General features: G+C 55.0%; 1 protein-coding gene across 3 annotated transcripts; it reads left to right on the top strand.

Moving 5' to 3' along the window:
• The first annotated feature begins 1,682 nt into the window (after positions 1 to 1,682).
• On the top strand, positions 1,683 to 13,134 carry PITX3 (paired like homeodomain 3). 3 transcript variants are annotated; one of them, XM_082673464.1, is made up of 5 exons: positions 1,683 to 1,801; positions 3,320 to 3,439; positions 10,747 to 10,876; positions 11,050 to 11,252; positions 11,810 to 13,134. In XM_082673464.1, the coding sequence occupies exons 3-5, from the start codon at positions 10,759 to 10,761 to the stop codon at positions 12,395 to 12,397; spliced, it is 909 nt and encodes a 302-aa protein (XP_082529590.1). In that variant the 5' UTR covers positions 1,683 to 1,801; positions 3,320 to 3,439; positions 10,747 to 10,758; the 3' UTR covers positions 12,398 to 13,134. The 3 variants fall into 3 exon arrangements, with proteins under 3 accessions (XP_082529590.1, XP_082529589.1, XP_082529591.1); XM_082673463.1 differs by having other exon boundaries at positions 10,723 to 10,876; XM_082673465.1 differs by lacking the exon at positions 3,320 to 3,439 and having other exon boundaries at positions 1,703 to 1,801.
• The last annotated feature ends 69 nt before the right edge of the window (positions 13,135 to 13,203 follow it).

Below are 13,203 nucleotides of genomic sequence, written 5' to 3'. Positions count from 1 at the left end.
GAGTGTCTACATCATGCCTAGGAATAGAAAGATGAGGAAGACATGGTCCTTGCCCTCCTAAATCTTAGCATCATAGGGGACAACACATAAGCTGATCTCTTCCATATCATGGGTGGGGAAATAGAGATACACACAGCAGGGCTGGGGGAGCAAGAGACTACACATCTGGCTAACGTGGGAATTCAGGAAAGGCTTCCCAGAGAGAATGCGGCCTGAGTGGAGCTTAGGGGGATGAGTAGGAGTTGACAAAATGAAGACTGGTTAGAAATATGTTACTGTCAGAGGTGTGCAGAAAACCACTAGGAGACTGGAGATTAAGACAGGGTCAGGTCCCGAAAGTCTGCTGTGCCACGCAAGGGAGCTTAGCCTTTATCCTGAGGGCAAACAGGAGCCACTGAAGGGTTTTAAGCAAAGACATGACTGGTCAGATTCACCTTAGGAGTATATTATATAATAGGGCTTAGGGCCCTCAGGGACACCCTAGAAACCCAGCCTGACTCCACATGTTGCTTGGGACATCTGTCCTATCCCTTGCAACTCCCTAACCTGCAAGCACCAAGGCCACACCTTGCCCACAGAACTGAATTTGGTATCACCAAGGAGCAGGTAGCCCTGGTAAGGCTGGGAGAACATAGCTTGTGTGAGACAAGAGTGCAGACTGACAGGGAACTTGCCCAGGCCTCTGAGGAGTGCCCAGCCCAAGCCCTGAGAACCAGCTAGAACCTCTTTTAATTTTGCGGGGGGAGGGGGAGTAAGGGAGTCATAGTTAAGTTACTTGTCCAAGGTCACTCAGTGATGTTGCAGCTGGTGGCAGGGTTAGAATACTGTTTTAGTTTGTCACACTCCAAACTCTGCTTTCTCCACGAAGCCACCTTCCTTGGAGGAGAGGAAAAAAGGGCTGGGGTGGGGGTGGGGATGGGGGGTGGGGGCGCAGCCGAGAAGAGGAAGAGAGAAAAATGCAAGGAAAAAAGGAAAAAGAGGATCAGAAAGAGAAATTAGTCTTTCGAAGTGGCAGGGGAGGGAGGAGTGAGACAAACAGCAGGGGCAGAGTGGTGGTGGAGAAAATAAAAGAGGAAAGAAAGGCGAGACGTGGGAGGATTGGAGCAGAGACAAAAGGGTAGAGAGACAGACAGCGACAAGTGGAGAAAAACGCCGAAACTTGAGCGGCAACGAAGTCTGAGCGCTGAAACCCCACGGCCTCTCCCGGCCCGTGCGCCCTCCCACCTGGTCCTATCCCCCAGCACCGTTCCAGTTCGCTCGGTGTGGCGGCCTGGTCCCACCTCGCCGCCGACCGGCCCCGGTTCCGCGGGGATACCCGGTCCACTCTACGCTCGCCCGCTCGGTTCCGCCAAAATGTTCTTCAGCGGCGCCGTTTCAGCCACGTGGGAGGGGCGTGGTCCGGTTGCTGAGGAGCGCCTCCGATTGGCTAGGGGGCGGGGTTCCTGGCGGCGCGCCGGCCGGACCACCCCCCTGAAGGCGGGGCCAGAAAATTCACAGCTGGAAAGGGTGGAGCCCCGGTAGCGCAGCTGGAAGGGGGCGGGGCCCGACGCGCGAGGCTCGCAGCGGCGGGCTGGGGGCGCCCTGGACTGCCATAAAGTGAATGGGCGCCAGCGGGGGGTGGCAGTCCGCGGCGAGGCTTACTCTCTCCCAGCGAGTCCGGGAGCGCCGGAGCGGAGCGGCGGCCCGGGCGCAGGGGGGCGGCCCCCACCCCGGCCGGGTGCCCGGCCTCTGGCCCCTGCTTGCCCTCCAGACTGCGGCCGCCGCCGCCGCTGCCGGGAGTCTGCCTGCTGCGGGACTCACTGTGAGTGCTTGACCATGCGGGGGACAGGGGCTCACGGGGCCGAGGGGCCATGGCCGGACTTCGGGATCCCTAAAACGGGACCTAGGGCTGCTGAACTGGAGAACGGTGCCTGGGGAACGGGTCGAGACAGGGAGGGGGGACTGCAGACCTGGGGCCAGGACTTAGAAAAAGGGAAACTTAGCGCCAGGACTCGGGGGACAGAGAAGGGGAAGACTCGAGGGATCCGAAGAGAAGTCGGAGACATGAGGTCAGGACAGGGGCTCCGCGAAGCAGGGAGTAGAGTCGGGAAACCATTACCAGAAAGCGCCCCGGAATCCGGGGGCGCGGGGCCGACAGCCAAGGAGCCAAAGGGGTTGGCGAGGCCCTGGCCAGTGGGGGCAGCTGGCGGCGGGCGCCCAGCAAGGCGGCAGTTGGCAGTGCCCAACACCCCTCGGCTGGGTCTCAGACTCCAGGGACCGGGAGCAGGGGTGCGTTAGTCGCACAAGCTTCTCTCTTCCCAGCTGCTTTGCAATTGGGATAGGAACCTTTTTGTGAGAACCCGACAGCGACCGGGTCAGATGGCCGCTGTGTGGGCTGCAAGGCCGAGGTTGGGTAGTCCGAGTGACCAGGCGGTGGGTCTGGTGTGTCTGCTTGGGGTGTCAGGGCCCCGATGGGTCCCGACCTGGGGCAGCCACGGAATTGGACGGAATGTCTGCGGCGCGCGGGGCTCAGGGCTTACAGAATGTCCGGCGCAGCGAGGTTGGTCTCTCCGGAGCAGGCGCTGTGTCGGGCAGTGGTGGACAGAATGTCCCTGGCCGAGTGGCATGTCCATTTACCCCGCAGCGCCTGCCCAGCTGCTGCGTGTACGGTGGTGTTTGCTGTGGTGGGTTGCCTAGAATCGCAGCTCACACTTTTCAAACTTGTCTCTGCTCCTAGGGGCTGCGGGACATGGAGCAGGGAGTGAGAGTAAAGGCTGAAGCCTGGCCTTGGGCTGGAGTGGCCCGGGAGACATTCCCTCTCTAACCCAGACTAGATGCGATCTGAGCATCACCCCGGACTTCCAGAATCCAAATTTGTGGAGAGAGAGCCAATGGTGGGACTGCTAGTGGGAACCAAGACCAGGAAAGGAAGGAATGAACCACAAAGGGCAATGAGAGGGCAAAGAGCCTAGCACAAGCCCCTGACAGCTTCAGTTCCCTCACAAACTCAGAGTCAACCCCTAATTCCAATACAGCTGACCAGGTACCCCCAGACTCTGCCTGGGTGTCAGCAGGCTAAAGTCTCCTTTCCCACAGTGGGCAGGAGCCCAGGCCCAAAGAGAAAACTGCAGCCCTTTAGCAAAGCAAACCCTGTGGTCTTGTTTCCCTTTTTGCTTCCTCAGTCCCACCAATCCCCACACCACTCTGGTGGCTGAGAGGAGGTAGGAAGGAGACACAGAATCCAGACACTGGGATCCAACACGGGACTTTATTGCCCTCCATCTCTGGTTGGGAAGGATGTCTCAGCCCTACCCAACTACCCTGTTTGCTTTTCCTACAGCTGGGAGAGGGCCCTGATTTCTTTGGACCCGTACAATGACCGCCCATCCTGACTCCAACTCTTTAACCAGAGCCCAGTTAAGCTGAAGGGAACAGAGTAGAGAGAACTCTCCCAGTCTATGTAAGTAAGCAAAACAGCCCATTTGGCGACTGAGTTTCATGGGGACAAGTGCAGGGTAATATGTTTAGCAATGAGTAATCTAAACAAGTGGGTTTCAACCTTTCTTACCCTCCAACCATGAATGACATATAATACGTCCTCCCCACACTCCCACCTCCACTCCTTACTTTTAAATTCACTTATCACCAGCTAGAACATTGTTTTCCAAACTCTTTTGTCCCTCTCCCCTTTTTGATAAATATAGAGTCATATCCCAGTTACCCCCATCACATTCTGATACCCTTTTCAAGGGGCTTGTGCTCCCATTGTCTTTGAAAACCACTGAAATTATGGGTGAAATGAAAGGCTGAGTCAGGAAAGGAATAGGGAAGGCATTACCTGAAGACTGTAGCCCTAAGTTCTACTTTTGCCAAAAAGGCCAAAAAGCAATGGCATTATAATAAAGATGACTAGAAACAAAAGGCAGACCTCCTGCCCCTGCATAAAGCCATTTAGCTGAGTGCATGCCTGGTCACTGGCTCTTAGGGAGAATGTCATGGACCTAGAGAAGGGTCAGAGAATGGTGGCAGAAGGGGGAGCCAGAGGCTGCTGGAGAGAGCAAACTTGAAGGTTTAGGCCTTTGGAAAGTGAGATAGGATGGAAATTCACAAAATAAGGAAAGGCCTAGATAAGCAGATTTGTTTGCTCCCCAAATCCTGAAACCAGAGATGAGGGGGCCTCTGAGAACTGGAATGATGCAAGCACAGGATGAATAGGAAAATGTTCCTTGGCACACTGTGGGCAGCAAACTTCCAGAGCTCTTTTCTAGAGAGGTGGTAGAGGCAGGAAGTAGAAAAGGAATCCTTAAGGGCTTGGAAGGATCAATGCATGTCAGAGCTACAAATGGTTGCTGGAGCGGAGCGGGTGAGGGGTGGAAAGAGCTCAGTCCCTGGTCTTAGGAGAACTGGATTAGAATCTCTTCAATCTGTGTAACCGTGAACAAATTCGTCTTCTTAGAGGTGCAATAGGGATGGTCATTCCTGCCATTCAAAGTGGTTTTAAGAGTTAAACGAAATCATATATTTGAAAGCCCTTTGCAAATGGAGAAGCACCACAGAAATAAGAAACATTATTGCTATTATTATGCCCAAACTGTAGGTCCCCTGTAAGCACAGAATCTTCATTTCGAAGGGTGGTGTCTCAAGCCTTAGATCAGCCTGCTAGCGTCCGTGATCCAGTCATGGGAAGATTCTCAATGACAGATGAGACACCCTATCCTAGGCTTCAGATGCCAGCCACTATCCCTCCCCAAGAAGAGTTCCAGGGAGCTCCCCAAATGCTTAGATCCTCTACCAGACCAAATATCCTGATCTGATCCCTGCCTGCCTCCTGCTCAAGGATGTGAATATGGACCCGGAACCCAGGTCCAGGAAGGGAGGGCAGAGGAGGCAAGCTGGAGCTGAGTTGGGGATGAGCACAAGAGAAAGACAACACCCAAATCTTTTCTTCTCCATTTACTCTAAATGATGCTTCCTAGAGTGTGAGGGAGGGAGATGGCAGCTAACCTGAAGGATCCACTAGGTCCTGAGCTTTGGGACTATCTAGAGTGTCTAGAGTGTCTAGTCCCTAGTCACTGACAGGGACTCATGATAAGAGTGATAGGGAAAGAAAAGAAAAGGCAGTGGGGTGAGAAAGCTGCTTTCAGAACTCTCTCCACTCCTCCTGCTTCCCTGGGGCCTTCTTTTCACCTCTCATAGTTTCCCTTTTCTTACCTCTCCCCTGCCCAATCCATTCTGCTCACCACTGCCAAATAAAGATCCCAAAGACATTGCTTTGATGTCACTCCCTCACCTACAAGCCTCCAGTGACTCCCATATAATGAGCAATGCTTCTCAGTGGGGGGTGAGGTGGGAGAGGGCAGTATAGGAGTGGGAGTGGCATGACACTGCAGGCTAAGCCAACCCCATCTTCCTGGTGTGGTGATGTCACTTGAAGATGTCTCTTGGATAGAAAACACTTTTTTTATATTAAAACAAACATAAGTATGGAATGGAATGCAAAATTTGCTTTGATTTTTAACATAAGGCTGAAGATCTCAAAGAAATTTCATACTGGCGGCCGCTGTTTCAGGTTGTGCCCCTAGTGTCCTGTACTATCTTCTCTCTTACTTAGTCTTAGGGTTGTGTTGGTGGAAAAGCTGGAGTTGCTCTAGCCTACACTGTATCAAGCCTGGACCCCCACCTCTTGCCCCTCATTGAACACCCTCTCAGCCTGACCATTATTCTCTGATGATCTCGCATTGCCCACACTGAGACCCTGGCCTCTGATGATCTCGCATTGCCCACACTGATTCCCTGCTACCCTCTGAACCTACTGCTCTGTTATTTAGAAGCCTCTGCCCCCTTCTCTGCCTCCCTAATTTCCAGATGAGCCAGGTGCTACGTCCTCTGAGCCCCAAAACTTGATACCACCTTACATGCGCTACCGTCTTTCTGATCTTCCACGATCTGAGAATCAGGCCCATGCAGACCACCATTCCATCCTGTGCTCTGTTTGCCTCCCTAGACTGTAGGCTCCTAGAAGTTAGGGTCTGTGCCTTACCATTCTTGGGTATCTGTCTTAGCACCTAATGCTTGTTGAAGGAAAGAAGAAGGGAAAGGGGGAAAAGGGTGTAGAGGCCCATTTCTCTGATCCCTGATTTACCCTTTGATAAATTAAGTGCATCAAATCATTGCTGCCTCTACCCGAGTCTTAGGGTTTCCTCTTGGCTGTGAGCTGTGAGCCTTGTCTACAGCTGTCTTCATTTGCCCTCATTTGCTGACTGCAGCTCAGCAGACCAGACAGTGCGGGTGCCCGGCATCCCTAATGAACATGAGGCTGTGTGCACTTAAGGGCCTCACTTTAGTTTTAGGTTTATAGGATGGTTCTGTCCTAGTTTAGGGCCCTGGTTTACACCTGTTCGCCAATTTGCTGCTTGCTGAGCTGAGCCACAGCATCACAACTCCATCCCCTCTTATCTTCTTTTTCATTCAGCCCATGCAAGAAAAGGTTTTCTCCCATTTCAGTTCCAGGGTGTGCCTCCTGCCTTGGGTATTATTATTGCAACTACTTGGGGGCTCTTTGGCTGTGACCCTGGCCTACCCCTTTGGCTTCAGGACAAAAGTGGGCGCACATGGCAGTTGCCTTCTTGCCATGAGTTGTGTCCCTTGGAAACCATGGCCTCCCCACTACGGCCTCGCTGGTCTGTGACATTCTCGGATCTCCTCCTTAATTATCTTGGATATTTTGTTCTTGCTGCAGTCCATGACAGCTTCCTGTAATTCCATGCTGTACTTCAGAGTCAGAGGTCACCTGCAGGCCTTCTATTCTCCCTAGGGCTGGGATTGCCACCCTGACACCAGTGGGGCCTGGGCCATGCACCCCCTGCAGGGTGTGTTGCAAAGGCTGGGGTGGGGCAGGAGGCCCCCCCAAGAGCTGGACTCAGCACCACTGTTATCTCTTGACTCTCTTTGGCCCTTTCTGGTATTTCCTACCAGCATCAACCAAACGTGTGGCTTCCAGACCTACTGCCTGTCCCTGTCCACTGAGTGAGGCGAAGTCCCTAGCCGCAGTCCCAACTCCCCAGCTTCCCGACCTCCAGCAGTTTGGGGGAGCTTAATCCTCAGCCAGCCTGTCTCCAGCTCAGACAACAGCTTGGCGCCCCCAGCCTCTGCCTGACTAGCCCACCGGACACGAGTCTGCTAGAGGCCTCTGCCCCCACCCGCTCTCTCTGCTGCCTGCCTGCTATTAGTGTTCCTGCTTTTTCAGCTCCACAGGCAGGGCCCTTCTCAGCCACACCCCCTCTTTCTGCTATGACTAACCCAGCCAAGAGCCTGAAGCCTTTATTCTTTCCTCTACCACCAGTCACTGGTGCCCAAAGTGGCTCCCAGCTTGGGCTACTCTGCCCATTTGGCTGTTTCCTTATTGCCTGGACCCTCCTTTATGTTTAGGACAGAGTGCTCACAACACACACTTGCATCCTCTCTAAAGTGCAGCATGCTTCCCTGTATTCAGAGCAACTCTTCACTGGGAGACACAGGATCTAGGGAGGTGAACCACTCAAGCAAAGGCAGAGACAAGAATGAGATCTTATTTACCACTCTATCCTGAGTGCCTTACTCAACGCCCAGCTCACAGAAGGTGCCAAACAAACAACATTTCAATGAATGAGGGGGAAAACAACAAGAACAACTTGGATAGAGTTTGACCCCTACCCATTTTTTAAAATAACTTTATTTATTTATTTATTTATGGCTGTATTGGGTCTTCACTGCGGCGCACGGGCTTCTCATTGTGGTGGCTTGTCTTGTTGCGGAGCACGGGCTCGAGGCGCACAGGCTTCAGTAGTTGTGGCACATGGCCTCCGTAGTTGTGGCGCACGGGCTTAATTGCTCCCCGGCACGTGGGATCTTCCCGGACTAGGGCTCGAACCCGTGTCCCCTGCATTGGCAGGTGGATTCTTAACCACTGCACCACCAGGGAAGCCCCCTACCCATTTTTAAATGTTATGTTTTATTTTAACCTTGTAACAATACTGAAGGTAGATAGGGAAGGGATCATAATCTCACTTTTACAGATGAAAAAATATGCCTAGATAGGTAATTTGCCAAGGACACACAGCTAGTAAGTTGGGGAGCCAGGACGTGAACCCAGATCTTTTGACTCCAATCCTAGTTTCTTTGGGGTATACCAGATTACTTTCCCAGGAGGGGCCTCGTCAGTTTCTGCCCCCCACTGCTACCCAATCCTCTTTTTCCAGCATTCTCATACCTTCTCCCCACTCAGCCAAACAGTCTCTCTCCAGCAGCCACTGAGTGTAGACCACTCCCTCCCGTGGCTCCTTTGGCTTCCTCCTCCCCCACAGAGTCCTTAGTTCCTGGGACTGAGAGCTGCGGTTCAAAGGGGCCAGGAAGGGGAAGGGGGAGGATAATGGCTAGCTCCAAAACAGCCGAGGCAGCTGTCCCTGTCACAGAGAGAGGAGACTGTGTGACGGTGTGTCCGTCTGCCTGAATGTGGGAGCGCGTGTGGGAGAGTGTGTGTTTGTAGGCCTCTAGCTCCAAGTCCTGGTGCTTATTTTGTCTGAGTGGGGGCCCGTGTGTGTCTGCATGTGTGTCTGTCTGTCTCTGGGAACACACAGCCTGAACTCTGCTTTCTCAGCCTCGTCTTTTATTCTGGCCCTTATCTCTCCTCACCCTGCCTCCCTCTGCTGAAATAAAGGGTGAAACCAAGACACAGGTATGGAATGCTGGGGGAACAGGAGTTTGGAAAATGGGAAGTCTGGAGGCAAAGCAGACTGGAAGGATGAACGGCAATGGTGGGATTCAGCTTTCCCTACAGGGAAACCCAACTGTCCCTATTTTCCCAGCTCTGCCTTGCTCCTGTGGGCCTCTGGAGAGGTCAGAGGCATGGTTTGCAATTTTGAGGGCATCTTAGGTATGAAGAGACTTCAGAGCACCCCTTTTTCCAGCTCTCAGTTCTAAGCCTCCCCAGCTACTTGGGAAGAGCTACTAGTCAAGGCTGCTCCAGGTCCCTCCCAATGGCCTCTCCCTTCTATTGGAGCATCATTGGGCCAGCCCTAAGCCTCTGGCTCCAGTCCTCATATCTGGAAGGGGAGGGAAGCAGAGCAGCTCCACCCCTGGCCTGACTTCTCTCCTTCCTTCCCGGGGTTCCATTCAGCCCTGCTTCTCCAACCCTAGGAGAGGGTCCAAGGTCTAGTCCTCTCTGCCTGTGGAAAGAACAGGGACTGTTTCTTAACCTCCTGCCTTGACCTCTGACCCATCCCCAATCTAGCTTGAGAGGTGGAGAGGTGGGGGGACAGCTGTCATCTCTGAGCTTGTTGAAGGGGGCATTACCATGTGCAAATACAGGCCGCTGCCCATCTGCGCCTCCCTGAGAAAGGCTCCTAATAAATTCAGAGCAGCCAAGTGACACACGTCTCAATCTAGGCTAATCCTCCACATTAATGCCACCTTGCACAGCCTGCATTAAGTCCCTGTTAATGGGGAGGCAGATGGACCCCTCCTACCCAGCTTTTCATCCCTGTTTCTCTGTCCCCAGCCTCCTTTGGTTCTCCTCTGACCAAGAGGCATCTGGAGTCTTGAGCCCCACTAGTGCCCTTTTCCCTTCCCCCCACCAGAGGGGGCCTGGGAGAGCCAGAAGGAAAGGGGACCCTGCAGGGGAGACTTGGAGGGGGACCCAGGCAGGCTCCTGGGCAATGTCAGGTAAGGTTTGGCATAGGGAGTAAGGGTAGGAAGGGGGTTTTAAGAAGCCCACATCCACAGCCTGGGGTGGGCCAGCAAGAAGCTGTGCGTGACAGTGGTGACTGGTAGGGTGCAGTGTGTGTCTGGGCAGGTATAGAAGCAGAGAGTGATTTTCAAACTTGTTTTTGATCATGGAAGACTTTCTTCAAATGAAATCTCTCCAGAAAGCATAAACAAAACAGACAAAAGCAGGGCTGCCCTAGTTGAAGTAGACCCGAGTAAGATCAGGCTAGATCTCTGTCCCTGAGGTTAGCCCTAAGTTCCAGTCCCTGAGGGGGTTTGTGAGGAGGGCCCCAAAGAACACAGTCTGAAAAAGCAAACCAAGAGAAGCAGTTTAGGAATCTCCCAGACCTGGTTCAGATCCCAGCTCCACTGCTTACAAGCTCTTTAACCTTAATCATTACTTCAAGTCTCAGTTTCCTCACCTGAAAAAGGGTGATCATACCTAATATTGATGCATTCTTGTGAGGGGAGAGATAATGAGGTGAAGACACATAGTAAGTACTCATAAATGATAGCAGTGATTCTCCTTATGGGAGACATATAAGGCCTGGTTCAAAATCAAATCTGTCCCACTGGAGAGTGAATAACACAGGTTCAGACTGCGTCTCAGGTGTGACTGGCTGAGAGGCATGTTTGAGTTTAAGGGGATATTGGGCACTCGTGTGAGAGGGAATTTAATTTTTGAGTATGTGGTGTATGGTATGTGGTGTGCAACAGTGTGGTTTTCATTAATTCAATAAATATCTGTTGAACACCAACAGTGCACCAGGCAGGGTTCTAGGTGCCCAACACTGAAGAAATCAAAGTCTAGTGTGTATAACTGTGTATAAAATCTCTTGAGTATACACCTCTCCCCGCCTTAGGCTGCTGTTTCACCATTCTATCCTAGGGCACCCTACACAGGGGTAGCTTTATGTCGGTGGCAGAGAAAAGGGGCAGAGAACTAGTGGGGAAACACTACTGGGAACCGGATAACCCGGAGATTTTCTTCCCATTAACCAGGTCTGTGTCTTCGCTTCCCTCCAGAGTCCTCCCCCCATGGAGTTCGGCCTGCTCAGCGAGGCAGAGGCCCGGAGCCCCGCCCTCTCGCTGTCAGATGCGGGCACCCCCCACCCCCCAATCCCGGAACACGGCTGCAAGGGCCAAGAGCACAGCGGTGAGCGCGCCACCTTCTGGGGGGTGGGGGAAATAACAGCTCCATCCCTAACGAGGGTGGGACCCGGGAGTGAAAGCCCAGGTGGGAGTGAGGGGCCCCGCCGAGGAAGTCCCCGAGCCCGGGAATCCGCACAGGCAAGAACGCGCTGTGACCGACCCCACCCCGGCTCCCAGACTCGGAGAAGGCCTCGGTTTCGTTGCCCGGCGGCTCCCCCGAAGACAGCTCGCTGAAGAAGAAGCAGAGGCGGCAGCGCACGCACTTCACCAGCCAGCAGCTGCAGGAGCTGGAGGCGACCTTCCAGAGGAACCGCTACCCCGACATGAGTACGCGGGAAGAGATCGCCGTGTGGACCAACCTCACCGAGGCCCGCGTGCGGGTACGCCGCCCCCCACCCCCAGAGCCGCCACCCTCACTCCATCCCGGGCCTCCCTCTCGCGGGCCGCTCCGCAAGTAGCTTCGGAACCAGCATCCTGTAGTTCTGCCCTGCCTGCCCCATCCTCGGACCCAACACCCGACGTCCCCCGGCCCCGGCCCCTGCCCGCACGGCCTTCTTTCCGCCAGCCTCCAATCTCTGCTCTTCCTGCATCCTTTCACTCCAGACGGCGCGCTCCCTCTCCCCCGGCACTGTCTCTGGTTCCCCTCTTCACCTCTCCTAGACCCGATCCTGCTGCCCACCCCCGCAGCCCTGTCGCCCCCGACTCAGTTCTGCGGCAGACTGTTTCTTTCTCAGCCCGCTGACTCCGTGAGCTCTTCCCTCACCCCGACCGGCTGCTCTACCACCCCATTCCCGTTTCTGGGGTGGTTATGCTCCACCACCTCCTCTCGCTTATGCTCCGCCCGGCCCCGGACCCCGCTTGGTCCCCTGCCTGGGCGACCCACCCACCAAACAACTGCGAGGGCCGGGCCCTGACAGCCTTTCTCCCACGCCCACAGGTGTGGTTCAAGAACCGGCGCGCCAAGTGGCGAAAGCGCGAGCGCAGTCAGCAGGCGGAGCTGTGCAAGGGCGGCTTCGCGGCGCCGCTAGGGGGGCTGGTGCCGCCCTACGAGGAGGTGTACCCCGGCTACTCGTACGGCAATTGGCCACCCAAGGCGCTGGGCCCGCCGCTCTCAGCCAAGACCTTCCCGTTCGCCTTCAACTCGGTCAACGTGGGGCCTCTGGCTTCACAGCCTGTCTTCTCGCCACCCAGCTCCATCGCCGCCTCCATGGTCCCCTCGGCCGCGACTGCCCCGGGCACTGTGCCAGGGCCCGGGGCCCTGCAGGGCCTAGGTGGGGGGCCCCCCGGGCTGGCTCCGGCCGCAGTGTCCTCCGGGGCAGTATCCTGCCCTTACGCCTCGGCCGCCGCAGCCGCAGCAGCAGCCGCCTCCTCCCCCTACGTATATCGGGACCCGTGTAACTCGAGTCTGGCCAGCCTGAGGCTCAAGGCCAAACAGCACGCCACTTTCAGCTACCCCGCCGTGCCCGGGCCGCCCCCGGCCGCCAACCTCAGTCCGTGCCAGTACGCAGTGGAACGGCCTGTGTGAATGGCCCCGCCCGTCGATCATCCCTGAGGGCGGGGGCGATAATTTACGGCCTCTACGGACTGGGGTCGTCTTGCCTGGCTTGCCCCCGCCCCGGGGTCTGAGAGGGGTGCTGGGGCAGTCGGGCTTGGGGAGGCGGCCGGCTCAGGAGAGAGCCTTCCCCCTCCCAGGCCTGAGGGGTGGACTGGGCCCTTAGTCCGCGCCCCTGGAACTGAGGCCAGGAACAGGGACCAGTTCCCCGGGGGGCCAACTCACCCTTGGTCCACCCCGCCTTCTCCAGACTCCCCTTCCCCGGTTTTCAAAGATAAATGAAATAAACGTGCGCGGACTGTCAAAGGCCTGATGATTTAGAGTTGCGGTTGAGCCTTCTCCCCTTATCCTTCCCCATGTCTAAAGGAGAGCTGGGTGTACAGGAAACAGATAGGGGTCCAGGCTTCTAGGGCTTCAGTCCTCCCCAGGCCACCATCACCAAGACGGGGAAGCCTGGGGATTCCTGGAGCTGAGCGGCGCACGCATGCGTGCGTGCGTGTGTAGGTGTGTATGGCTTGGACAAAGCTGGTACTGCAGCGCCACCTCGTGGTCTCATGGAGGATAACTGGAAGGTCTGATCTCGAATGCTTACTTAAAGATGTCAATTCTGCAGCTTAGGAAGCCTATGACTTTAGAAAAAGTTACTCCACCTTTCTGCAGCTGTTTCTCACTGTTCCTATGAGGGGCTTGGGCCTCTAACAGCAATAAACTTCTGGTCTGTAACAGACATTTATTAAGTGCCTACCAGGCCTAGTATTCTTATTGAGTGTCTGTGTGTG

Source organism: Grampus griseus (genome assembly GCF_964374135.1).
Source record: "Grampus griseus genome assembly, chromosome: 16".
NCBI lineage: Eukaryota > Metazoa > Chordata > Mammalia > Artiodactyla > Delphinidae > Grampus > Grampus griseus.
The sequence above is the reverse complement of the archived record's forward strand: the minus strand, read 5'-3'. Positions and strand labels throughout refer to the sequence as shown.

What these genes read in the sequence shown, in the direction of transcription:
- PITX3 (XM_082673464.1), top strand. Translation starts at nt 10,759, where the DNA reads ATGGAGTTCGGCCTGCTCAGCGAGGCAGAGGCCCGGAGCCCCGCCCTC. An exon ending in CAAGGGCCAAGAGCACAGCG is followed by an intron (nt 10,877 to 11,049) that starts GTGAGCGCGCCA and finishes CCCGGCTCCCAG; the next exon opens with ACTCGGAGAAGGCCTCGGTT. An exon ending in TCACCGAGGCCCGCGTGCGG is followed by an intron (nt 11,253 to 11,809) that starts GTACGCCGCCCC and finishes CCACGCCCACAG; the next exon opens with GTGTGGTTCAAGAACCGGCG.